At 42.2% G+C, this 27,194-nt stretch overlaps 2 protein-coding genes and 1 pseudogene across 8 annotated transcripts in view; 2 read left to right on the top strand and 1 right to left on the bottom strand.

The window, feature by feature from the left end:
* Positions 1-526: 526 nt before the first annotated feature.
* LOC146405315 (uncharacterized) lies at positions 527-7,162 on the bottom strand. The gene is made up of 4 exons (XM_085010103.1): positions 7,119-7,162; positions 5,928-5,990; positions 1,842-5,063; positions 527-683 (listed from the first exon to the last, which is right to left on the bottom strand). Exons 1-3 carry the CDS (start codon positions 7,160-7,162, stop codon positions 4,427-4,429), a joined length of 744 nt encoding a protein of 247 aa, XP_084866229.1. The 3' UTR covers positions 527-683; positions 1,842-4,426.
* Positions 4,318-27,194, top strand: part of TCP11L1 (t-complex 11 like 1) — a 47,395-nt gene continuing 24,518 nt past the window's right edge. For 2 of the 7 annotated variants that reach the window (XR_014837091.1, XM_021083207.2), the window contains exons 1-5: positions 4,318-4,600; positions 7,626-7,812; positions 20,107-20,239; positions 21,665-21,785; positions 23,041-23,261. Coding sequence is in view for 6 of the 7 variants with exons in the window: in XM_021083207.2 (XP_020938866.1) it covers positions 7,650-7,812; positions 20,107-20,239; positions 21,665-21,785; positions 23,041-23,261 (638 nt within the window). In the remaining variant the exon portion in view is untranslated. Of the gene's footprint in view, positions 5,248-6,303; positions 6,464-7,625; positions 7,813-20,106; positions 20,240-21,664; positions 21,786-23,040; positions 23,262-27,194 lie in introns of all 7 variants that reach the window. The other 5 variants (XM_085011512.1, XM_085011511.1, XM_085011514.1 and 2 more) reach the window with 5 other exon arrangements.
* LOC146405314 (U6 spliceosomal RNA) lies at positions 24,592-24,691 on the top strand (annotated as a pseudogene).

Raw genomic sequence — 27,194 nt, 5'->3', positions numbered from 1 at the left:
CAAGTGCATGTATACATTCAATATATCAAGTGCAATAATATGAAGTACAATATAATACAACTATTAACATTTTTAAAAAAAAATTTTTATGGCTGCACCTGTGGGCATGTGGAAGTTCCCCAGGCCAGAGATTGAAACTGAGCTGCAGCTGTGACCTGTGCTGCACCTGCAGCAACACTGGATCCCTTAATCCATTGTGTTGGGCTGGGGATCAAACCTGCATCTCTGCAGGAACTTGAGCTGCTGCAGTTGTGTTCTTAACCCACTGCGCCTATAATACAGTTTTAAATTGTGTATCCTTACAATAATAAAACCAAAAGATTGAGGCTGAAATTTTTTTTTTCCTTTTTTGGTTGCCCCACGGCATATGGAGTTCCCAGGCCAAGGATCAGATCCAACCGCAGTTGTGATCTATGCCGCAGCTGGGACAATGCCAGATCTGTTAACCCGCTGTGCCGGAGCCAGGGCTGCAGAGATGCCGCCTATTCCATTGTGCCACAGCAGAAACAACAAAATGAGGCTGAGGTTTTTGTTTTTTGTTTTTGTTTTTGTTTGTGATAATCTCTTCACATACAATTATTCTGGGGGTTTTTTTTGTTTTGTTTTTTGTTTTTTTTTTTGTTTGTGATAATCTCTTCACATACAATTATTCTGGTTTTTTTTTGTTTTGTTTTGTTTTTTGTCTTTTTGCCATTTCTTGGGCTGCTCCCGTGGCATATGGAGGTTCCCAGGCTAGGGGTCGAATCGGAGCTGTAGCCACCGGCCTACGCCAGAGCCACAGCAACACGGGATCCGAGCTGCGTCTGCAGCCTACACCACAGCTCACGGTAACGGCGGATCGTTAACCCACAGAGCAAGGGCAGGGATCGAACCCGCAAACTCATGGTTCCTAGTCGGATTCGTTAACCACTGTGCAGCGATGGGAACTCCCAAGGCTGAGTTTTAAACAGACTTTTAATGAAAAGTAGGGAAAACTAAAATGATGTACCAATATTCTAGCATGTCTTGTTTTCTGAGATATGTGATACTGACTAGTCTTTAAACAGGAGGAGTTTGAGGACTTATAATCTATAGTATATCTATAATATCAGTGCTCCTAAGAAAGCAGGGAATAACTATATCAGGTGGGTATTTTGTGGTGAGTGTTTTGCTTTGTTGCAAAGTCAGAAAGGGAAGGCAGCTCTCTTTCCAATGGGTGAGAAGAAGATAATTCATGATTTAAATGTGAGGAAATTTTTAGAAACTATTGAAAGTGGTGAGACCATAGTTGGCAGAGCAACTATGTGTGTACTACCTGATTTTTCAACCTTTATTTTGCACATAATGGAATAGCATGATTATTTGACAACAAAACTACTCTCCTTTTGGGGAAGGCAGAACTACCTAGTTATATTCATGGTCCTAGAAAAAGCAGTATTCTAATAGAACATTAATTTCATGGAATATCTAATAAAACCAGTTTATCTCATAAGCATAAGGTTTTAGAAAAATTGGACATGTTTATGGCAAGCATTGTCAAAATTTTAAACTACAGGTCTAGTGTGACCCTGAATGCCTTGGACAACCCTCTTTTTTTTTTTTTTTCTGTCTTTTTGCCTTTTCCAGGCCCACTCCCCCAGCATATGGAGGTTCCCAGGCTAGGGATCTAATCGGAGCTGTAGCCACCAGCCTACGCCAGAGCCACGGCAACGTGGGATCCGAGCCACATCTGCGACCTACACCACAGCTCACAGCAACGCCGGATCCTTATCCCACTGAGCAAGGCCAGGGATCGAACCCGCAACCTTATGGTTCCTAGTCGGATTCGTTAACCACTGTGCCACAATGGGAACTCCGACAACTCTCTTTTTGGGAAAAAAAAATAGTTTTTAAAAATTGAAGTATAGTTAATTTACAGTGTTAACTTCTGCTGTACAACAGTGATTCAGTTATATATATATTTATACACATTCTTTTTAATATTCTTTTCCATTATGGTTTATCATAGCATGTTGAAAATAGTTCCCTTTGCTATAGAGTAGGACCTTGTTGTTTGTCCATTCTATATGTAATAACTTACATCTGCCAACCCCAGCCTCCCACTCCATCCCTCCCCCAAATCCCTCCTCCTTGGCAATCTCAAGTCCATTCTCTATTGAACAACTGTCTTGTATCACTAGAACTGTCAATCATCATTTTCTACTTGCCCTTATTCATTCATCCATGATACCTTCCTGGGGATACTCCCCCACTTATACACCTGATGCCTAGGTGATGGTGAGCTCCCCACATCTCTAGGTGAGTTGCCCAGGGCTAGGTACTGATCCAAAGGCTATCTGCTGGCAAATGAGACTGTGGCACAAAAATCAGCTTGGCCAATCGAATTGTAAATAGAAAAATTAAATTATGAAGGAATAATGACTAAGAAAATGAAGAAGCTGGTCTGTATTGTAGAGAGAGGAATGAGGCAGACTGCAGGAAGAAACAGAGATGTGATGAGAGATCTGTGTGTCCTGGGGAGATGACAGAGTAGTACCAATCTCTAGAGCAGTGGCCAGCTTTCTTCTTCCAAACCCCGGGTAGCCTCGCAGCGAACTCCCTTTACCTTGAGGTGATTTGAGTTTCCAGTTATTGCAGCCAAAAAGCAAACTGGAACATGTGTCAATGTTAATATTTATACTATTCAGAATATATCCAAAGATTATAAGGAAGTCATTCCAAGTCAAATCAGTGGTTTTGGCGGTGTTGCAGCTTCCCCTCCACATGTGAAAATTGTTTACATTAATCCTTCAAGGGGACACCAGGGGTGTGGCAGTAAGAGGTAGATCTCACTAGGAAAACTGTTCTAGCCTGGAAACTTCTTTTTTTGTTTTTTTAGGACTGTGCGCAAGGCATATAGAAATTCCCAGGCTAGGGGTCGAATCAAAGCTGTAGCTGCTGCCTACACCACAGCCACAGCAATGCCAGATCTGAACCACCTCTGTGATCTACACCGCAGCTCATGGCAACTCTGGATCCTTAACCCACTGAGTGAGGCTAAGGATCGAACCTGAGTCCTCATGGATGCTAGTGAGCATGACGGGAACTCCCTGGATGCTTCTTAGAATCACCTGGAAAGCTTCAAAATTCTTGCCTGGCCCATCACCACCCACCAGCTCTGGCCCCCTGCCCAGAGTTACATATGGTAAAGAACCACAGCTTCCCAGGAGATTTTAAGGTGGAGTCAGGGTTTGGAATCACTAATCTAGAGACTAAGATATACTGGTCTGGATTCAGAAATGAGAATTGAATGTTTTCTTCTAAATCTTATTTCCAGTTAATTGAATTTCTTAAGCACCCCACCCCACGCCCAAAAGGTGAATCCTTATCAGAGAACGGAGTGTGTGCTTAAGGGAAAACTGTGTGATGTGCTTGCTACTGAAAGGTTTGAGGGTGTTGCATTGCTCTCAGCCTTCAATACTTTAGGCCAACTTCCCACATGTGATTTATATAGAAATAGTGTTTGTCAGCACTAATTTCACTCCATCTTATTTTGTTCTAGTTACTTAAATTTAACAAGTTTTATAGTTTACAGGTAGGAGACAATTATCACCTTCATTTTAAGACAAACATATTTGATGCTGTCTTAAAGCATTTTACAAATGAACAGTTAAGAGTCACTAGCTTTTACTTTTTTAAGATCAGGCCCTAAAAATATTTCTATTAATTTAGCTTGCTATCTTACTGCTATAGGCTGAGGAAAGCATGGTTCTCTTGGATCAGCAACTAGTTGTCCAGTGCTGCAACAGTCACAGCCCCGGGTACCTGGGACGAAGGGAAAGAAGCCTCCAGAACGAGCTCATCTTGACAGGGTATTTTTCCTTTCTGGAACGCAGACGGCACATAAAATGCTGACTGCTCACTGTGTTTCAGAACTATCTAAACCAAGCTGAACTCTCATGAGCTGTGTTTGCCCCTGGCCTTCCATCTTTTCGCGGTTAAAGTCTCACTTTCAACTCGAGTCACTTAGATGATCCAAACCAAGTCTAACCGTTAAAGTGAGACCTGGTGGGCGTGACCTTAACAGCCAAAATGAGGGGACCGGACAAACTGTGCGCAGCTACAAAATATGATGTAATATTTAAATTTAAAAACCAGGGCGGGGAAGGAAGGCGTTGCAGCTAAGCGGCCTTTTTCCTTTCTTTTTTGACTGGCTGGGCACCACCTACCCCTCAGGCCGCCGGCTCCGGCCGCCTTTCCGTACGGCAATATGGCGCCTCCCTATGAGGAAGGGGGCCTCCCGGTTCCGAGTCACCGCCCACTGAGCCCCCTCAGCGGGCACCCTGCCGCGCCTCCGGCCTTTCCGTACCGAAACATGGCGTCGCCCTACGTGGGGCGGGCGCCTCTCGGCTAAAAGCTCTCTCTAGCTCGCTACCCGACGCTGAGGAGCGGCCACGCTGGCCGCTACTCACACGACCCGGGCGGGGAGGACCGCTGGCAGGGCAGCGAGGGATGCGGCCTCGGAGGGGCAGAGGCTGAACCGCCCTGCCCGCCGCGCATCCTCCCCGCCTCCGCCGCTGCGCCGGCCCCCCGTCAGATTCTCGGCCCAGCGGCAGGAGGGAGGACGCTGACTCCGTGGCAGGTGAGGGAAGCAGGCGCGGAGGCTGGCAGCCCTGCGGAGCCCGCACGGGAGGAACGAGGTCGAAATTATAGGCATTTCTTCGCTTTTTCCCGTCGGTCGGGACCCGGTGATGTCGCGTGGAGGCGTGGAAGCGGCGCAGACTGCGGGCGGGCTGAGTCTCAGCGCGGCCTTTGTCCCACCCCTCGAGGCCGTCCTCCAGGCGCGTCCCGCTTCCTTCGCTTGCTCCCGGCTCGGCCACTCCCTCGCCGGCCCAAACAGTTGTTTACCACGGAATCTGCTCGCTGGGAGAGAGTGGCACTGGGTGCTAGAGCAAGGGGTTCGCGCAGTCTCTGGACAGAGCTCCTTTATTTCGCTGAAAGACCCTTTCTGCTGGGGAGTCTCTTGTGTCCAGTTTGGGCTCGGCGTGCGGCTCAGATAGACGGTCTTCACGGCAAGTTCGAGGATCCTCCCACCCCCCGGTTCCCTTTTGGGGCATAGCAGGAATTGGGGAATGTTGAATGAATGAGCACACTGTACGCAATTAAATGGGTCCTCGCTGTATCCTATAGTCCTCTAATTAGAGTTACCATCTGTGGGGAAGGAAGCCTGTTGTGTACCAGCTGTCGTTATGCACGCTCTGTCCTTTACACTTGCCCCAAACCCAAGAGGTGGGTAGCTGTACTTGACAGATGAGGAAACTTTAGTTACCCAGCAGGTAAAGAGCCAGAATTGGAACCCAGGTTTGTTTTAGACCAACGCCCATCCCTCCTGTATAAACTGACTCTAGAGAGATGACACAGCTATCAACAACTATTTGGTGGTTATCTGTTTGGGGGAGGTACTTATATGTATGGAGCAGTATGGTTGGTCTTGCCCTTAAGAAGTTAAAACTCTAGGTGAAGACCTTTTTTTTAAAAATAAGAACTAGCAATTTTACGGTCTGACCCCAATGCATCTCTAGGTTTTCATCACCTGCAGCTTGTTCTCATTTTTGTATGCCTTCGATTGTGCCTTTTGAGTGAAATTCCCCCCTTTTCACCTCCTCTCTTCCTCTAGACGCTTTTTAATTGGGTGAAATCCTACTCTTTGCAAAAACGCAAGCTCAAGTAACACCTTTTCTGGGAAGGTTATCCCAACTTCCTCCAGGCAGAATTATTTACCTCCTCTGCTATATTCCCTAAGTGATTCATAATGCCATTAAGGCTTAAGTTTCACTGTATTTCCTTGTAAGAATGTCTGCCTCTCCCTTTAGACCATGCTTTTTCATCGTTCTCTTCCTCTTTAAATAAACATGTTTTGAATTGGATTTAAGGCAATGATGAAGGTCAAGTCGAGTAACCATCCCTACAGCAGTTTAGAGAAAGGTGCAAGCACTGGTAAGCTTGGGGAGGCGACGTCGGAGGAGGTAGGCCTTGAGCCGAATATTAAAAGGGTTAGTTTACGAAACAGTGTTAAAGACCTGGAAATCCTACTTTTCCTCCTTACTGCGCAGAATGAGTTACTTTATCCTTTCTGAGCTTATTCCCAGCATGTGAAGAGGATAAAATTAGAAGCGTTTTTGTTTGTCCTTTCTCCTAGAATATGCTGGTAGTGCTATCTTTTGGGTCTTGAGGCATTTCTAGAGCCAGACAGGATTTAGGTCAGAGTGGAGATGGGTGTCTGGAGTGGGCTGCTGGAAGGTAAAGGGGAACTACATTAAAGCAACCTTCGTATTAATAATACAGGCCTGAAAACGTCAATTCCAGTAACTTCATTCTATTTAATGGAGTATCTAATGTTCAGATAATTATATCAAGTGATTCTTTGGTCTAAAGTGCAGAAGAGAGTCTGCCAAACCTCCTGAAAACAGTCAACATTTCTTCTGATCCCTGGATTGCCTTCCAGGTATGCAATAAGGTCTAATTAGTGCTTATGAAAATGTTCTGTGATCTTCACGTGCTAATAGTTCGAATGCTAATTATTTTTAGTAATATAAATGCAGTAACATTGTGTCTTTCTTTTCCCTTACTTGGGAACACCTTAAGAACAGAGAACTCCAGCAAAAATCTAGGGAAAAACTCGACAAAAACATTTATGGTAACTAGGAGGTTACTATCCCAGGCCTTTATTAAGTAGCCCACACCAATGTATTAAGTTTTATTCCCTTTCTAATGAGCAACTCAGAAAATTAAAACCCCACCCAGCCATATGGTTGTTTTCAGCTTCCTACTTTACTCACCATCTTTTCCTGCTAACTAGCAAAATATTTGCCCTACACATTTTTCTTAAATGCTTCAGAAGATTCTGCCTTCTATTTGTCATTCCCAGATGTCTTATCCACATGATAAGATCAGGGAACCAACTCCTCAGCCCAGTGTATATTCACTTCAAAGCCCAACAAAAAGTTTACTTCCAGAGTTTTCCTATCAGTTCTCAGGAATGAAAGTAAAGAATTTGAGAATTACCCTTTGACTGAAATAGAAGCAGACAGTTTTTAGTGTTCTAACAGGTTAAGGCCCTGTGTTCTTGTGAGTGGGACCAAAATATTAAAACTTGTTACTCTCTGAGGTAGAGGTCCATAAACTTGATGCTTACAAGTGTCATTTTACAGGTGATCTGTTTAATCATGGAAGTAGAATATTGTAGCTGGATAAGATCTTAGCAAGTCCATTTCTTTTGCAGACGAGGAATCTGATGGAGTTCCTGTTGTGGCTCAGTGGTTAATGAATCCGACTAGGAACCATGGGGTTTCAGGTTCAATCCTTGGCCTTGCTCAGTGGGTTAAGAATCTGGCGTTGCCATGAGCTGTGGTGTAGGTCGCAGATGCGGCTCAGATCTGGTTTGGCTGAGGCTGTGGCGTAGGCCGGCAGCTGTAGCTCCAATTAGACCCCTAACCCGGGAACCTCCATGTGCCACTGGTGCGGCCCTATGAAGACAAAAGACAAAAAAACAAACAAAAAAACACATGAGGTATCTGAAATCCTAAGAGATTAAATCATTTGCCCAGAGTCACACTGCTAGTGTCAGAGCAAGAACATTTTGGTTCATTTTGTTTTTTCTTTCCTAGGAAGGTGAATGAACTTAATTGAGAATGTCTGAAAACCTTGACAAGTCCAATATAAATGAAGCAGGAAAATCAAAATCAAATGATTCTGAGCAAGGCCTTGAAGATGCTGTGGAAGGTTCTGATGAAGCTTTACAGAAAAAAATAAAGTCGGGCTCTCCTAGCACCCAGAGAGTGCAAAGACCTCACTGTAAGCACATTTGACTGGTTAGAAGGAATATTATTTCTGATGATATTTTTTTCATTGTGCTTTGTTGTGCATGTGGCTCTGAGCTAGGTTCTAATACCATGATAACATTGCCAATAATTAGCATTTAAGAATAGCAACAGTTTTGCAACTGACAGCCTAGTCAGGTATGGATTTTCAATTGTGTGAGAAATTAAAAATTTTAGAATAATGTCCAGAATGTTCCTGTCTTCCTCCAGCCTCAGTGACATTCCAGTTTCTCTGAAGTGCTCCAAGAAGTAGGAGGGTGGAGTACAAATTGCAGCTTTAATTAGAAGAGTGAAAAATCCAAGGCAGGTTCCAGCCAGGACTGTGCTTGTGCAGGTTTAAAATAAAAAGTTTTTGAATGTGAATGAGTTCACCACACCTTAACTTCACTGCCTGGGGGCTGGGTTCCCACGAGGTTGAGGGGATTCAGTTTGCTAAAAGTGTGTGGTGAAGTCATTTCAGATCCCTGGCAGGGAGCAGGCCTGGTAGATGAAAGGATGGTAATTTCCGCACGTATTCCCAGCAGTTGCTCCAACTCATGTCTTTTATTAAGGCTCCTCAAGCTTTTTGAAGTGAGTCCAAAAATCTGCATTTTAAAAGGGAGTGTCAGAGTCTAAGAATGTCAGTGTTGATGTTATCTCTTTAAAGTATAGACGATCAGTAACTCTTCATAGTTGGTAGAAGTACAGACTTTTTTGGGTTCAAGCTGTGTTTTTTTTTTTTTGATAAAAGCCCCTCTCAGGTAATTAATTTGTCAACATTCTATTCTTAGAGCAAGCATTAGTGGACCCTGTTTTATTGTGGTTTATTATCACATAGATTTTGATAAACTTTCTATTACATCAAATTGTGTTCAGGGAGGGAAACATGCTGACATGTTAATAACAGTCTATCATGCATGTAATGAAGCCTTGTCTTCAATCTGTATAGCTTGAAAGCGTCTGTTTTCTCGTTTTCTCTCTTTTATGATTTGTTTGGTTTTTTTTGGCTGCACCTGGAGCATGTAGAAATTCCGGTCAGACCCTTGCCACAGCAGTGACAATGCCGAATCTGAATCATTTAATTCCCTGTTTTCTCTTTTTTTGAGGCCGTACCTGCGCCATGTGGGGGTTCCCAGGCTAGGGGTTGAATTGGAGCTGTAGCCGCTGGCCTATGCCACAGCCACAGCAACGTGGGATCCGAGCCTCATCTGTGACCTACATCATAGCTCACTGCAATGCCAGACACTTAACCCACTGAGCGAGGCCAGGGATTAAACCTATGTCTTTGTGGATACTAGTCAGATCGGTTTCCACTGAGCCACAACCGGAACTCCTATTTTCTCATTTTTTGAATAAGGAAAATACACTTACCTCTTAGCTTTGTTGTAAAGGATAAATGAATTCACATAAAGCACATAATAAATACTCAATAAACATTAGCTGTTAGTACTACTGCTACTAACATGTCACCTGTTGCATTATATAGACACCCAGGACTGATGGCTTTAATGTGGCCGTCTGTAGCCAAATGGCAGTTTTATCACTTGCAGTTTCTGGTAAAGTACCTTTGGGAGTTCCCACTGTGGCTCAGCTGCAACAAACCCAACTAGTATCCATGAGGATTCGGGTTCGACGCCTGGCCTCACCCAGTGGGATAAGGATCCAGCATTGCCGTGAGCTGTGGTGTAGGTGGCAGACGCAGCTCCGATTTGACCCCTAGCCTGGGAACTTCCATGTGTTGCAGGTGCGGCCCTAAAAAGGAAAAAAAAGAACAAGAAGTTCTAACCCTTGCTTTAGATCTTCAGTCATTCTTTGATTAATGGCCTTGCCTCTGGCATCTCATCAGTCTGATGGCATGATTCCAAATTAATGTCAAGCCAACACTAGACTACATTATCTGAAATTGTATGTGGTTATGTCCTTAAGGCAAGAGTGCTTATCTTGGGCCCCACAATCAAGTGTTGAGGAATTCAGGAACAGTCAAAAAAATGTACCAACATTTGTGTGTATGTGTATTTTTCTAGGAAGAAGTTCATGAACACTTTCACTAAGTTCTCATAAAGGTTTATATCAAAATCAAGTTTAAAATTAATGCCCTGGAATTCCCTTGTGGTTCAGCAAGTTAAGGATCCGGTGTTGTCAGTGCAGCAGCTCTAGTGGCTTCTGTGGCTAGGGTTTGATCCCTGGCCCGGAAACTTCTACATGCTACTTGCGCAGCCCAAAAAGTAAATAAGTTTAATAAAATGTTGTTTCTGCCTTTCTTGCTCTTTTTCCTTATAGTAATATGTGGCTACAGGGCTATGGCCTCCAGTGGTAAAACTCAGGCTCCATAACCAGGGACCAGATTAGAAGACATCATCATTGGAATGGAGCTTAAATAAAGATTTGTAAAATAGGAAGTTAGCTGTTTGCAGATATTTCCCCCAAACTGTGTAAATGTGGAGCACATCTGGGATTCTACAAATTAAAAACAAAAAGTAGCCTTTAGCCTTACAAATTATAATACAGTAATATATATATATATATATATATATATATTTTTTTTTTTTTTGGCTTTTTGCTATTTCTTGGGCCGCTCCCGCGGCATATGGAGGTTCCCAGGCTAGGGGTCAAGTCGGAGCTGTAGCTGCCGGCCTATGCCAGAGCTACAGCAACACGGGATCCGAGCCGCATTTGCAACCTACACCACAGCTCAGGGCAAGGCCGGATCATTAACCCACTGAGCAAGCGCAGGGACCGAACTGCGACCTCATGGTTCCCAGTCGGATTTGTTAACCACTGAGCCACGAGGGGAACTCCAATACAGTAATATTTTAATGGTAGAATGGCAATTGGTAACTGTGATAGTGTGATTTATGATAAGAAATGTATGTTTGGTCTTTGTCCCCTTTCTGGCATGGAGTTCCTAATCTATTGGAATTTCCTAGTGTTGAGAGCTAGAAGGATGTCTTTTGTTATGCTAATGAGGTGACTTTTGGGAAGCACCTTGGTAACCTAACCTAAAGCTGGCAGTTTAGTTGCCAGGGGACTCAACCTTGTGAGTAGAAGATTGGAACTTTCAGTCCTGCCCACCCCACCTCTGGGGCTAGAGGTTTTATCAGTTGCCATTGGCCAGTTATTTAATCAAGTTTGCCTATACAGTGAGGCCTCCGTAAAATCCTAGAAGCTTCTGGGTTGGTGAACACATGAAGCACGCTGCTTCCCCATGCCCTACCCTATGCATCTCTTCCTTTTGGCTGTTCCTCAGTTATATCCTTTTATCATAAACCAGTAATCTAGCAAGTAAAGTGTTTCTCTGAGTTCTGTAAGCTGTTCTAGCAAATTAATCAAATGCAAGGAGGAGGTTGTTGCACCTTGCTACCCATAGCTGGTCTGTCGGAAGCAGAGGTGACAACCTGGACTTGGAACTGTTGTCTGAAGGGGAAAGAGGGGACAGGACTGAGCCCTTAACCTGTGGAATTGGATGCTATTTCCAGGTGATAGTGTCAGAACTGAGTTGAATTGTAGGACACCTTGATGGTGTCTGAGATTTGCTTTGTGGTGTGGGGAAAAAACCTTTGCCCCACCTCCCCTGTGCATAATGGAATTTGGGTGCAGAACTTCTATTAACCTACAAAATGTAGAAAAAGGAGGAGTTCGCATTGTGGCGCAGCAAAACAAATCTGACTAGTAATCATGAGGTTGTGGGTTCAATCCCTGGCCTTGCTCAGTGGGTTAAGGATCTGGCATTGCTGTGAGCTCTGGTGTAGGTTGCAGATGTGGCTTGGATCCTGCGTTGCTCTGGCTGTGGTGTAGGCCGGCAGCTATAGCTTCGATTAGACCTCTTGCCTGAGAACCTCCATATGCCAAGGGTGTGGCCCTAAAAAGCTAAATAAAAAATAAATATTAAAAAAAAGAAAAGGTAGGAGTTCCCATCGTGGCTCAGTGGTTAACGAATCCGACTAGGAACCATGAGGTTGCGGGTTCAATCCCTGGCCTTGCTCAGTGGGTTAAGGATCCGGCGTTGCTGTGGCTGTGGTGTAGGCTGGTGGCTACAGCTCCGATTCAACCCCTAGCCTGGAAATCTCCATATGCTGCTGGAGCGGCCCAAGAAAATGGCAAAAAGACAAAAAAAAAAAAAAAAAAAAAAAAAAAAGAAGAAAGAAAAGGTAAAAGTGGCTGGCGTGTAAGAATTGGTTGGCATTAATCTGAGGTCCTGATTTGATTCTAAAAGATGATCTGGTCTTAAAACATAGAGTTCCTTAGAGTAAGGATCAGTCAGCTATAACTTAATGTTTCCTTTAAGTTTCTCTACTTTCACATGCTTTTAAAATTTATTTTGTGGGAGGAGGAAGGATTTATCACTTGGCAGCAAGTAAGGAAAACACAGGGGACCTTTGCCAAAGCAGTGTCACTCTGAACAGCAAAAGTGGAAAAGTTTTAAGCTAAGGGTACATGCATAGGTTGTCATGAAGGGGCCTGAGCAGAAAATTCAGCATAGAATTGGGGCAAATGTTGCCAGAGCCTAAGCTCTGGCTGATTGAAGTCAGGAGGGTCAGAAAAGGTCAACATCATCATTCCTTAGGTTCTGACCAGTCTGGAGACTCAGCATGTAGCTACCATTCTCTGCCTGGTTGGGGGCTTCGTTCCTCCAGAGCTCAAAGCTATGTATCAGGTTGTTCTGTACGTCCCTTGAGAGGAGCCAGGACTGTTTTATCCCTGAAGTACTGTTTCTTGACTGTATCCCCTTGCTTCCATAAAGATTAATTACTGAGACCTGTTCAATGGCAAGCATTGTGGCCAGGCTTAGATGACAAAGTGGTTTAGGTCAAAAACGGCTTCTCTTATATGTACAGAGCCACCCCTACCCTGTCTGCCTATAACACTCTGGGACTATGCAGATATCTTGTTTCTGCTTGAACTTCAGCCCACTAATTTTAGCCTTTACCATGGATCTTGACGGCACCAATATTACTCTTTTATTGTAATGGTGATTTTTAAAAATTGAAGTATAGTTGATTTATAATATTGTGTTAGTTTCAGGTGTACAGCAATGTGATTCAGTTTTTTTTTCAGATTATTTTCCATTATAGGTTATTACAAGATAATGAATATAGTTATACAGTAAATCCTCGTTGCTTATCTATTTTATATATAGTCGTTTGTATCTGTTAATCCCATACTTCTAACCATGGTAACCCCATTCCCCTTTGATTACCATGCTTGTTTTTCTGTGCCTCTGAGTCTGTTTCTGTTTTGCACACAGATTCATTTGTATTATTACTTATGTTATTTTCTTGAGTTTTTTTTTTTTTTTTTTAATATACTTCAATTCTCTGCTCACAAAGCACTTTCTGCTCTAGTGCTTTTTGTTTGTTTTGCATTTTTCTTTTGAGGGCGAGCCTGCAGCACATGGAAGCTCCAAGGCTGGAAGTCAAATTGGATCTGCAGCTGCCGGCCTACACCACACAGCCACACCAGATCCAAACCGCATCTGTGACCTCGACCACATCTTGCATCCTCACTGGGTCCTAAACCCACTGAGCAAGGCCAGGGATCCAACCCGCATCCTCGTGGATACTAGTCGGGTTCATTAACCGCTGAGCCACATCGGGAAACTCCGGCATTTCTTACTTTTTTTAATCTTAAAATTTTTTTTATTAAAATATAGTTGATTTACAAGTTCTTATATTTCTAAAATGCATGACCAGACGGAATTACAGTGTGTCTGTACCAGTTAAGCAATGTTTATCAAGTGTACACTGTGGCAGGAATCCAGCAGCGAACCAGGCATGCATGTTCTTGTCCTCATGTCGCTTGCAGTCTGGTGAGGAAGATATTGCCACAAACAACTTCTGCACCTTGTAACATGCTCTGTGGATAAGCTCACGGCAACGCTGCATCCTTAACCCACTGAACGAGGCCAGGGATTGAACCCGAGTCCTTATGGATACTAGTTGGGTTCGTTAACCACTGAGCCACTACCGGAACTCCCATAACCTTGCCATTTTTCATGGCTCTTACTACAACTCAGGTTTTCTTCACAAATTGAGGTGAAGCCACATTGTCTACCAGATTGCATCTTATTAAGCAATTGGTAGATTTGGGAACTCTCAAAAAAACAAAAACCCAACAAACCTACCCCACAACCCTGTAATTAGCATGTAATAGATGAATTCCTGTGCATGTAGATCGGTAATGTAATTGGTGATTTGAAACTGGTAGATTTGAGAACTCTCAAAAAAACAAAAACAACCCAACAAACCTACCCCACAACCCTGTAATTAGCATGTAATGGATAAATTCCTGTGCATGTAGATCGGTAATGTATCCTGATCATATCTTAGAATTTTTATCTAAGAACTTTTATCTTAGAACTTCTATCTTTCTTGATCAGGTATCCTCCATTAATAAGTGTGAATTTATTTTATATTTTTACTGAACCCAGGGCATATGGAAGTTCCTGGGCCAGGGATCGAATCCAAGCCACAGCTCTGACCTATACCACCGCTGCAGCAGCTGCTGCAGAGACAACACCAGGTCCTTAACCGTCTGCACCGCAGTGGGAACTCCAGTAAGTCTGATTTTATGTAGTCTCTAACTTGGACAGTTCCTGAAAACTTTCGTCTTTCTCGTTGTCCTTGGTACAAGCTGTTTTGTCCCATATAGACCCAGAACAGTGAAAACTCACTCGCCTATGGTTTGGAAGAGTCTCATTTTTCTTAGAACATTCTTCAGTCTTGTTATATTCTTTTTCCATATTAAGCAACAATGGCCTTAAAGATTTAAGTGATTTGTTCAAGGGTCACACTCTACAGAGTCTAGAGGAAGCTGAATTTCTTTCTGATTTGCTCTGTCCACTGCATTTCCTGACAAGGCAGCATATAAATTGCCTTATTTATCAATTATGCAAATGCATGAAATTGGGTTTGTTTTTTTTTTTTTTTTTTTTTTTTTGTCTTTTTGCCTTTTCTAGGGCCACTCCCGTGGCATATGGAGGTTCCCGGCTAGGGGTCTAATCAGCTGTAGCTGCCAGCCACAGCCACTCGGGATCCAAGCTGCGTCTGCAAGCTACACCACAGCTCATGGCAACGCCGGATCCTTAACCCACTGAGCAAGGCCAGGGATCGAACCTGCAACCTCATGGTTCCTAGTCGGATTCGTTAACCACTGAGCCACTACGGAACTCCAGAAGTTGTTGAAAAAATAGTAAGTTTACTGAGAGAACTTGGTGATTTTCTGTTATTTTCATACATTTAAGAAGGCCAGATGTTTGAGTATTTTTGCAAAACCAAGGTTAAAACAAAACTTGGAATCCCTGGTGACAGTATTCTCTGAATTTCTTCATAAAAGTTAAGAACTCAGTGGAGTTTAATAACTCCTGGTGCTTAATATATCACAGTGGAAGCTCCATTTTCTGAGAAGTAATAACAGAAAATCTCAGAAATTTAACAAGAAATATATCTATAGCAAGTCTTTATTGAGTGCCTTAAAATCTTTTGATTGACTTTATTAAGGTCTATATAATTTATATACAATAAAATTTACCAATTTTTTTTGGCCACACCCGCAGCATGTGGAAATTCCCAGGCCAGGGATTGAACCCATACCATAGCAGTGACATTGCTGGATCTTTAACCCACTGACCCACCAGGAAATTCCAGAATTCACCAGTTTTAAGTGTGCAATTTGATGGGTTTTGACAAATACATTTACAGTTGTGACTGCCACCACAATCATGAACTGCTAGAATGTTTCCCCAAATTCTCTTATGCACGTTGGCAGTGAATCTCCCACCCCACCCCACCCCCAGCCTTTGGCAACCACTGATCTGCTTTCTGTCACTATAATTTTGCCATTTTTATAATTTCATGTAGATAAACTCCACTGTACATAGTCTTCTGTATCTGACTCTTTCACTAGGCTAGATAATACCTTTAAGATTTGTCTGTATTTTCTGGAGTTCCCGTCGTGGTGCAGTGGTTAACGAATCTGACTAGGAACCATGAGGTTGCGGGTTCAGTCCCTGCCCTTGTTCAGTGGGTTAAGGATCTGGTGTTGTTGTGAGCTGTGGTGTAGGTTGTATCTCGCGTTGCTGCGGCTCTGGCATAGGCCTGCGGCTACAGCTCCAATTCGACCCCTAGCCTGGGAACCTCCTATATTTTGGCGTGTGTCAAAAGTTTGTTCCTTTTTTAATTCTGAGTAGTGGTCCATTGTATGGTTGTGCTACTGTTGTTTATCCATTTTGCCATTTATAGATGCTTAGATTAGTTCCAGGTTTTGATTGTTTTTGAACAAGGCTGCCATGAACATTTGGGTACAAGTCTTTACATGGCCATGTTTTCACTTTTCTTGGGTAAAGACCTAAAAGTGGGGTTGCTGAGTTATGTGGTTTTACTTTGTATTTAGAAACCAAGAGACTGTTTTCCAGAGTGACTGTACCTTTTTGCATTCCTACCACTTGTGTATGAGAGTTCCAGGTGCTCCACGTCAATGGCAGCACTGGGTAGGATCTGTCTCTTTAATTTTGGCCCTTCTAGTAGGCGTATAGTGGTATTTTTTGTGGTTTTAATTTCCATTTCCCTCATGATTAATGGTGTTAATCATCTTTTCATGAACTGACTGGCCATTTGTTTTAATAACTTCGGAGAAATGTTTGCCCATTTTGTACTGGTTGTCCTCTATTGTTGAATTGTAAGTATGCTTTATATATTCTGGATACAAGTCCTTTATCAGATAAATGTTTTGCAAGTATTTTCTCCCATTGTAGCATGCCTTTTCATTTTCTTAGTAGAATCACAGAGCAAAAGTTTTTAACTCTTCTAAAATTTTTTTATTGTTATTTCCCCAATTAACTCTTGATAAAGTTTAATTTATCAGTATTTTCTCTTACCTCTTGAGCTTTTTGTATCCTATGTAAGTTGCAAAGATTTTTCCCTATCTTTTCTCCTAGAAATCATGTAGCTTTTTATATTTAGGTCTACAATTCATTTTGAGTTAGTTTTTATTTATCATATGAGATAAGGGCCAAATGTCTTTATGTATAGATGTCTAATTATTCCAGCACTATTTGATGAAAAAACTGATCTTGCCTGTTGACCACAAATATACATATGTATGTGTGTGCCTCAGTCTGTTTTTGGACCCTCTGTCATTTCAGCTATATATCTCTCCTCATGCCAGACACTCTATCTTTTTTTTTTTTTTCGTCTTTCTGCCTTTTCTAGGGCCGCTCCTGTGGCATATGGAGGTTCCCAGGCTAGGGGTCTAATCGGAGCCGTAGCTGTTGGCCTACGCCACAGCCACAGCAACGTGGGATCCAAATACAAGCCGCGTCTGCGACCTACACCACAGCTCACGGCAATGCCGGATCCTTAACCCACTGAGCAAGGGCAGAGACCGAACACGCAATCTCATGGTTTCTAGTCGGATTCGTTAACCACTGAGCCATGACGGGAACTCCCCAGGCACACTATCTTGATTAATATACCTTTATAGTAATATTCTCTAGAAATGCTGAAAAGAATTTTGTGAATTTTCTCAACTTCCCCTTAGGTGACTAAATAAAGATTTTTACCACACAGGATTTGACCTTGTCAAAGATTTCATTCCTTTTTCAGGTGAGCAAAAGAAAAAAGTAAAAAAAAGAAAATAACTTCACTAGCCTAGGAAGATCTTTATAACTATTAAACCCTGTGTAAACTAATGACGTTATATATCTCATTTCAAGCCCAGATCTTATCACCACTACATAAAATGATTATAATCATCTTCTAAGCCAGTGCTTTTCAAAGTATGATTTCTGGGACTATCACCATCAGCTGGAGTCTTGTGAGAAACACATTTCTCCAGCCCCACCCCAGACAGGCTAAATCAGAAACTCTGAGAGGGGGCCCAGCAATCTGTCTTTACAAGCCCTCCAATTCTGAAATAGGCTAAAGACTTGCTTTCATGGACTTTTTTTTTTTTTTTTTTTTTGTCTTTTGTCTTTATAGGGCTGCACCTGTGGCATATGGAGGTTCCCAGGCTAGAGGTCCAATTGGAGCGGCAGCTGCTGACCTAGACCAGAGCCACAGCAACACCAGATCCCAGCCACATCTTCGACCTACACCACAGCTCACAGCAACGCTGGATCCTTAACCCACTGAGTGAGGCCAAGGATCGAACCCTCAACCTCATGGTTCCTAGTTGGATTAATTTCTGCTATGCCACAATGGGAACTACCCGTGGACTTTTTTTAAAAAACAGCTTTTTTGAGGTATAAGTGATATACGAAGAAATGCTTTTTTTTTTTTTTTTTTTTTGGCCACACCTGTGGCATATGTAAGTTCCCGCACCACAGCAGCAACCTAAGCCACTGCAGTGACAACACCAGATCCTTAACCCATTGCACCACAAGAGAACTCCAAAAAAAATGCGAGTTTTTTCTTTTCTCTTTTGTCTTTTTAGGGCTGCACCTATAGCAGCATATTGAGGTTCCCAGGCTAGGGGTGGAATTGGAGCTATAGCTGCCAGCCTACGCCACAGCCATGCAGGATCTGAGCCGTGTCTGCGACCAACACCACAGCTCAAGGCAACGCCAGATCCCTAACCCACTCAGCAAGGCCAGAGAGTGAACCCACATCCTCATGGATCCCTGTCGGGTTCGTTAATCACTGAGCCACGACGGGAACTCCAAATGCAAGGTTTTTTTTTATTTTTGTTTTTTGTCAGAAATTTTTCTCCTTTTTTTAGAGCCTCTCACCCTCAGCATGTAGAGATTCCCACGATAGGGGGCTAATCCGAGCTATTGCCGCCGGCCTATGCCACAGCCACAGCAACACCGGATCCTTAACCCACTGAGTGAGGCCAAGGTTCGAACCCAAAACCTCATAGTTCCTAGTCTGATTAGTTTCTGCTTCACCACCATGGAAACTCCCAAATGCAAGTTTTTTTTTTTTTTTTTTTTTTGGTCTTTTTGCCATTTCTTGGGCCGTTCCCACAGCATATGGAGATTCCCAGGCTAGGGGTTGAATTGGAGCTGTAGCCACCGGCCTATACCACAACCACAGCAACTTGGGACCTGAGCCGTGTCTGCAACCTACACCACAGCTCACGGCAACGCCAGATCCTTAACCTGCTGAGCAAGGCCAGGGATTGAACCCGCAACCTCATGGTTCCTAGTTGGATTCATTAACCACTGAGCCACGATGGGAACTCCCCAAATGCAAGTTTTTAATGGTAGACTTTTTAAGAGTAGGAATTACCCTTTGTTCCTTGTCTCAGAACACCTGGAGAGATACATAAGAATTTTTTTTCTGGAAGATAAATCTCAAGCTTTAGTAAAAGGAAGAGAAGAACAGAGACCAGTTATGAGGCTATTGCAGCAGTTGATACAGAAGTAAAATTTACAGGACATGGATAACAGCATAGTGGAAAGGGAGAAATCAGAGATGACTGATGTTTTTGATTCACTGGGCCTGTGTTCTATAGATTCTTGTTTCACACACCCTCTCATTTGTTCATTGGTCATCGTAAGAATTCTCATATTGTCCTAGTGTCCTATATAAGGTGGTAGGTTTAACATTGTTTAAACAGCACCTGACACCCTGAAGTACTCCATGCTATTTTGATTTGGGGAGATTCGTTCCTGACACAGTGTTAGTGACGGATGAAGATGTAAACTGCTGGTGGGAAGAAAGAGGAGATCTTAAATCTGGTGTTTTTTTTCCATTTAGGGTTAACAGGGGGCATAGGGGTTAGAAAATAAACCCTCAGCTTGTTGGGAAAGTGGTAGTCAGTAACTTTAAAAAGTTTTTCTAAGCTTCATTTTAACCATTTTCCATTGACTGGCTTTGGCAAAAAAGCAGATGTTTTGAGTATTGCAAATGATCTCCGCTTTTAGGATTCTAGGTTAAAAGAAGAAAATATGAAATAGGTGACATTTTATTGTTTGAAATTGTCAAAATATTTTCTGAGTAGTGATGTAACTAGTTATTGGCTGGTGCCAGAACCACTGCCTTTTCTGTAATTTAATAGAAATCCTAATCTTTTGTTGCTGTTGTTGTTGTTGTCGTCGTTTTTTTGTCTTTTTAGGGCCAAACCCGAGGCATTTGGAGCTTCCCAGGCTAGGGGTCAAATTGGAGCTGTAGCCGCTGGCCTACGCCACAGCTCATAGCAATGCCAGATCCTTAACCCACTGAGTGAGGCCAGGGATTGAACCTGTGTCCTCATGGATCTTAGTCAGATTCGTTTCTGCTGAGCCATGGCAAGAACTCCTAGAAATCCTAATCTAGAGAAGCAAACCTCTTGCACTGGATTTTTGTTACAGCCAGTCCTCCTCGATTCGTGACAGTTGAAGAACTTCTAGAGACAGCTAAAGGAGTCACTAACATGGCCCTCGCCCATGAAATTGTTGTGAATGGAGATTTTCGGATTAAACCAGTCGAATTACCTGAGGACAGGTAAGGTGGCTACTGAGTTATCTTGTCTAGTAGAACACTGCCATTTCCTAGTTCTGGAAATGTTTTCTTCAAGATGTCAATATATTCTTTTTTTTTTTTTTTTTTTTTTTTTTTTGCCATTTCTTGGGCCACTCCCGCAGCATATGGAGGTTCGAATCGGAGCTGTAGCCGCCGGCCTACACCACAGCCACAGCAACTCGGGATCTGAGCCGCGTCTGCAACCTACACCACAGCTCACAGCAATGCCAGATCCTTAACCCACTGAGCAAGGCCAGGGATCGAACCCGCAACCTCATGGTTCCTAGTCAGATTCGTTAACCACTGCACCACGACAGGAACTCCAAGATGTCAATATATTCTAATAGATTTTTCCTTTTGTATGTTGCTAAAAAAAATATTCCTTATCCTAGGAATTTCTAGTTTGAAAGTGGATCTCAGGACCACTTATCCTTCAAAATGTAAATAAAAGTTCTGGAAATCTCTTGTGGAAATCCTTCACATTAGCTTCTCCCTGCTCCATAGGATTTACCTGCCTCATCCTGTGTTTTCATTACGCTGTTTCCTTCATTTTCTTCTTCTCTCCAGTTACGTTGTACTGGAGTTGTTGGTCGCATTCCTCACCAGGTTGTAAACTCTACCGAGACAAGACCTCTGTGTCATTCTCTGTTCCTGCCTGGTGCCTGGCACATACCCTATTGAATGTGAAACACTGTTGAGTGTAAGGTGCACCTTTTAAAGATGGATTGTCACAAGAAAGAAGAAAACATTGCCCATTATAATTGTAAAAGTACCATGAAAAATTTGGGTTCTGTTGACAAAGGAGCTGGGTCAGCAAGCTCTAGTGTCTCCTCTATGAGGCTTCTGAATAGGACTTTACAAACATTTCTTATATGATCTGCAAGGGCAGTACTTTTTCACCGTTAATAATGAAGAATTAGGTGTTTTGCTCTCATGACAAAACCTAGTTTTCATTAAATGTTATATATGTTATAATTTGGTACCTAATTAAATAGTCCCATATGTCACATGGGACTAGGATAATTTTAGGGAACAAACAAGGTTTAAAGTTTTAAACAACTCAGCCATAAATACCTTAGGAAACTTGCTGGTATTAGGGAACTAAAAATTCAGATCAGAAATCTCCAATATTCTTTTTATCATATAGCACTGTTCTGTGCTATTAATTGGATTAATGCCATCTGTCAGATTAATTGAAAGTTATTCTTTCCATTGAGGTACTTATTGAATAAGTCACTCATTAAAAATAAGGTATATGATTGGTGTAGGTATATCTGGGAAATCTTTTCTTTCATCCAAATTATTTTTTAAAGCATTTTGAACCTAAACCCATAGAACCTGCTTTTGAAAGTGATTTGAAACTATAACATTTTATTTGCTTTTGCTCCTTTTTCCATCTGCCTCCAGCTTGGAGAAGAGAGTAAAGGACATTGTACATAAAGCTTTCTGGGATTGCTTGAGCGTCCAGCTAAGTGAAGACCCCCCAACATATGACCGGGCCATCAAACTTGTTGGTGAGATCAAAGAGGTGAGGCAAAGCGCAGTTGTGGTGGTTTTCCGGTGTTAGGAGTATTTACTCATCCTCTCGGTGTTACTGTGTCAGAAAGCTTTAAAGAAATGAAAGGATCAAGATTTTAAATTGCTTGCCAAAATGGAGGTTTGAAGGGGGTTTTTTTGTTTGTTTTGTTTTGTCTTTTTAGGGCCGCACATGCAGCATGTGGAGGTTTCCAGTCTAGGAGTTGAATCGGAGCTGTAGCTGCCCGGCTACACCACAGCCACAGCAACACAGGATCTGAGCCTTGTCTGTGACCTACACCACAGCTCACACCAACAATGGATCATTTAACCCACTGAGCAAGGCCAGGGATCGAATCTGCATCCTCATGGATACTAGTTGGGTTTGTTGGGCTGAGGCACAATGTGAACTCCAGTTTGTAGTGTTTTTGGCTTAATGCCCTTTAAAAAACTTCACATAAGCTGTGATAGTCTGAGTGCACTACTCTTATAAATGAAAAAAAGTTCACATTAAAAAAAATAGAATTATTTAAAGGAAACAAGTAATTGTATAAAATATAGATGACTTATAAAATTTTTGACAGGTATGGACACCTTTAATTTGTAACAACCAAAAGAGTGATTCCATCTGTGGGATAGAGAAGGAATTAAGTGGAAAGTAGGACTGTTTTTGTAGGACCTTCAGTAATAGTTGTTTTGTTTTGTTTTGTTGCTTTTTAGGGCTGCACCAGTGGCATATGGAGGTTCCAAGACTAGGGGCTGAATCGGAGCTGCAGCTGCTGGCCTCTGCCACAGCAACGCAGAATCCAAGCCACGTCTGCGACCTACACCATAGCTCATGGCAACACCGGATCCTTAACCCACTGAATGGGGCAGAGATTGAACCTGCAACCTCATGGTTCCTAGTTGGATTCATTTCTGCTGCGCCACAATGGGAACTCCCAGTCACAGTTTTTCAAAGAATTAACCTGTGGAAAATGGCATTTGTCATTAGCTTACAGGCTAACTTTAATTAATGTGTTTTTTTCCCTCACTTTTAACAGTTTTGCCTTCCTGTGTCCAGTTTATTGCTACCTGGAGCTTAAGTAGAAGCTTAAATAACTAGTCTAAGTGATTTGTAAACATGTTTTTCTGTGGATTTGTTGAATAAGAGGTTAAATGTGTGCAGCATTATATGCACATATGGTAAGCCCTTATTCCTATACATGTAATCAAAAATGGTGTCTGACTAGGACACTTTGGTTAAACTTGGCTGTGCTTTCTTGTAGACTCTCTTATCTTTCTTGCTGCCTGGTCACACTAGACTGAGAAACCAGATTACAGAAGTCTTGGATCTGGATCTGATAAAGCAGGAGGCAGAGAATGGGGCCTTGGACATTTCCAAGCTGGCGGAATTCATTATCGGCATGATGGGGACACTGTGTGCACCTGTTCGAGATGAGGAAGTTAAGAAACTAAAGGACATTAAGGAAATTGTACCCCTTTTCAGGTATGGAAATTGTGTTAATCACCTTCAGTGCACCTAAATTACAGAGACTTTTTTTTTTTTTTTTTAAGAATGTGAATTTATTTAGCCAGCCCCCTAAACACAAACACATTGAGTTTTCTCAAAACCACATCACATCATTACAGAATTAGAAGAGATTATGGAGATTCTCTTTCTTTGCCTCCTTCTTCATGATAATAAACTAATATTTTTGAAGTATTTATCCTCCGATAGGCACATTGCTGAGGGACTTAATTCTTTTACTCACCCCAATGAAGTCGTGTATCATCATACACAATTTCTCAATGAGAAGATGAAGTTCAAAGGTCACATGAACAGCCCAACGACAAAGAGCTTTAAAGTGACAGCATTGTGATTTGAACCTAAGCCTTTCTAGAGGAAGAGAGCATGCTTTTAACCAACCAACAGTATCAATATTAAACTAATCTAAATAAAATCAAATGCCCTACCAATCCTTCTAGAAAGAGTCCATATTTTTCTCCACAGCCCATTCTAACATAAAAAAATCCTTACATTAACAAAACCCCTTTATATTTTAGTTAATAATTTCATATTACAATATAAATATTTTTCTCTTGTCCTAATATAAGTGGAGACTTAAAAATAAATGCTAGCTTTCCTTGTATATAAAATATTCTTCTATTCTTCACATTATTGACCAAAAATAATTATTTTGTTTAATGTGGCAAAATATTTTGGTAAAAGAATTTTTCAAGTAGTTGCCTATGATCCAGGTAGTCCTAAGTTCAGATATCATTCTCTAAATTTTCTGGTTTTTATGACCTTGTACAAGGTATCTTTAGCCTCTCTGAAATCTGATTTATCCTATCTATAAAATAAGATTTTATTGCCTGCCTCATAGGATTGTATGGAAGTTGAATGAGGTGATAGATGGGATTGGCATGGTGTTATAACAATAATAGCTAGCAAGCTTACAGAGCCTATTTTTAGAGTTAGACTTCATCGGAGTTCCCATTGTGGCACAGCAAAATGAATCCACTAGGAACCGTGAGTTTGCGGGTTTGATCCCTGGCCTCACTCTGTCGGTTAAGGATCTGGTGTTGCCTATCTGGCACTGCCATGAGCTGTGGTGTAGGTCACAGATGTGGCTCAGATCCTGCATTTGCTGTGGCTGTGGTGTAGGCCGGCAGCTGTAGCCCCAGTTGGATCCCTAGCCTGGGAACCTCCATATGCCAGAAGGTGTGGCCCTAAAAAGCAAAATAAATAAATAAATAAATAAAAATAATTAAAGTTAGACTTCATGAACTGTAGGTATTCATGTATTTAAAAAAAAAAAAAAAGCAAACATCTTGTGTCACGTCAGCAGCACATATGCTAAAATTGGAATGATAAAGAACAGCACAGCTCCTGTGCAAGGACGACACCAAATTCACAAAGTGTTCCATACCATTAAAATTTTAATAAGAAAAAAGAGAGGGTGGGAATGAAGAAAGAGAAAGGGAAGGTTAAAAGAAAAAAAGAAGGAAGGGGAAAAAAGAGGACTTGAGACTCTAGGGAGGTTATAGGCGTCCTAGTCCCCGTACTCTTTAACTGGTTGAAGGCAGGTCAAGGCAAAGACTGATGATTAATGTATGTTTAAAAAATGTTAAAATTCAAGTCTTTCTTTCTTTTTCTTTTTTTCTAAAATCAACATAGAATCCAATAAAACAGAAAGACATGAAATATCCAAAACTAGTGGATATTTTTGCAAAACTAGTTTATCACGACCAGGATGTTGATGATGATACAATCCACTGATCTCATTTAGATTTACTGTTTACACATGTGTGTTTACGTATAGTAATTTGTATACAATTTCACCGCATTCAAGATACTGCATAGTTCTAACACTGCAAGGATCTCTTGCATCGTCCTGTTATAACCAACTTATATTGCTTTTTTAAACTTCTCATAAGCATTTTCAGTGCCTGCAAAATATTCATTTGCATAGATATGATTAACTATTTCTCTGTTAAGATGAGTAATTAGATTATGTATAGTTATTTACTATTTACCCTACAATGAATATCTCTGCACAAAACTTTTTTCTGTTTTAGGTTATTTCCTAAAGATAGTTTCTTAAAATGGGATTACTGTGTCAGAAGATACGAACAGTTATAAGACCCATTACATGTTATCAAGTTGCTTTCCAAAAGTTTTAGAAGCAAAAAAGTTTTCTTTCATTTCTAGCTTTTGTAATCATTTGATATCAATATTTAGTACGTAGAAAAAAACCCTGCATTGTAAGGTTAAGACAGAGTTTAGAAAGAGCATGTTAGAAAGACTGCCTAAAAAATAGTTATTGATTTATTCATTCATTCAACAGGCTCTTACTGAGCACCTCTTATGTGCTGGGCGGTGCTAGACGTTGCTAGACATTGGAAATAATATAGTCATTAATATAGTCAATATAGTCAATATAGCTTACAATCTAGCAAAGTTAAATGAGGAATTCCTTGAAAGTCCTCTGGGGAAAGAGCTTGTAGCAAACTCAACCTAACTTAGATTCCTACTGGAGAGAAGGAACTAGGGAAACTTAGAAACTGGGAATCCATATCATCTATGAAGGAAGCCACACTGGCCTCTTGGTGCCAGCTGATGGTGGCCGTGATGGAACATGGACCCATGTTGCCGGATCTTTTGATTTTTTTAAGAGAAGCTAGGAGTCTCGGCTTTCAAAAACACTGTGTGTGCACAAAACATTTTTGTAGGTTATTTCCAGTCAGTGGTCTGTCAGTTGGCAGTTTCCAACAGTCTGGTTTCTTGTAGATGGATTTAGAGGAAATGCTCAGAGGAGAGGCAGAATGCTCTCCAGAAAGTGGACCGCCCCATGTATTTGGGAGAGGGACAGAATGGCAGGGGGAGGGGCCCTGACTGTGTGCCCTTTCCCATATACAATCACCTTATGTGTGGATGAGTTTATTCTTCTTTTTTTTTTTTTTTTTTTTTTTTTTTTGGCTTGTTAGGGCTGCACTTGCGGCATATGGAGGTTCCCAGGCTAGGGATCTAATCGGAGGTGTAGCCGCCAGCCTACACCAGAGCCACAGCAACGCGGGATCCAAGCCGTGTCTGCAACCTACACCACAGCTCATGGCAACGCCGGATCCTTAACCCACTGAGTGAGACCAGAGATCAAACCCAAAATCTCATTGTTCCTAGTCAGATTTGTTTCCACTGCACCACAATGGGAATTCTGATGAGTTTATTCTTTGATGTTCAGTCAGTCCCAAAGGGCACCAGGAGACTTGGAGGACAACATTCAGTTCTGTTCCCACCTCCGTGTAGGGCTACACCTAAACCTGCATCTTCAGTTCTGAACCACCTTGCAGATAGGTCACTTAGCAGCTCCCGATCTCTAGCAAGAGTTGTTCAGGTATGTGACAGGCAGATGAAAGGCACCCTTGGCATCAGGCCAGGTCTGCCCAGTGGGTGCATTCAGAGTGCAAATGAGCATTTATGCCACGAGCGCTAGAGCATAAAACCTATCCTGAAACTCAGAGACTGGGATTAGAGGAGAGGAAAAGAGAATTACCTTTCTTGATTTTCCTGGGAAGGGGAATGAACCAGTGTGAGTGTGGAGATCAGGTGGTGAGCTCTCTGCTCTTAACCTGAGGTCTGGGGCCGTCCTTCCTCTGTGGCTGCCATTAGGGTCTGAGGGCTAACTCGGAGCCAAGCAGTGGGCCACACAGGCAGTCAGTGGGGAAAGTGATGTTTGCTTAGGGGAGAGAGTGGGGACAGAGAGCAGTTTAAAAATTTGCAGTCCTGGAGTTCCCGTCGTGGCGCAGTGGTTAACGAATCCGACTAGGAACCACGAGTTTGCGGGTTCGGTCTCTGCCCTTGCTCAGTGGGTTAACGATCCGGCGTTGCTGTGAGCTGTGGTGTAGGTTGCAGACGCAGCTCGGATCCCGAGTTGCT

This window comes from Sus scrofa, chromosome 2 (assembly GCF_054392235.1).
Source record: "Sus scrofa isolate SSC_HxYL_T2T_F1_AM1 chromosome 2, Sscrofa_HxYL_maternal_Yorkshire_Landrace_v2.0, whole genome shotgun sequence".
In the NCBI taxonomy this organism is placed as follows: Eukaryota; Metazoa; Chordata; class Mammalia; order Artiodactyla; family Suidae; genus Sus; species Sus scrofa.
The sequence above is the reverse complement of the archived record's forward strand: the minus strand, read 5'-3'. Positions and strand labels throughout refer to the sequence as shown.

Excerpts from the sequence above, each read along its gene's own strand:
- LOC146405315 (XM_085010103.1), bottom strand. The coding sequence starts at position 7,162 with ATGACACTTGTAAGCATCAAGTTTATGGACCTCTACCTCAGAGA. Across the intron at positions 5,991-7,118 it reads ATGGACCTCTACCTCAGAGA|GCCTACCTCCTCCGACGTCG; the intron begins GTAACAAGTTTT and ends ATTCGGCTCAAG. Across the intron at positions 5,064-5,927 it reads GCACCTTTCTCTAAACTGCT|GGAACCGGGGGGTGGGAGGA; the intron begins GTAGGGATGGTT and ends ATGCCCCAAAAG.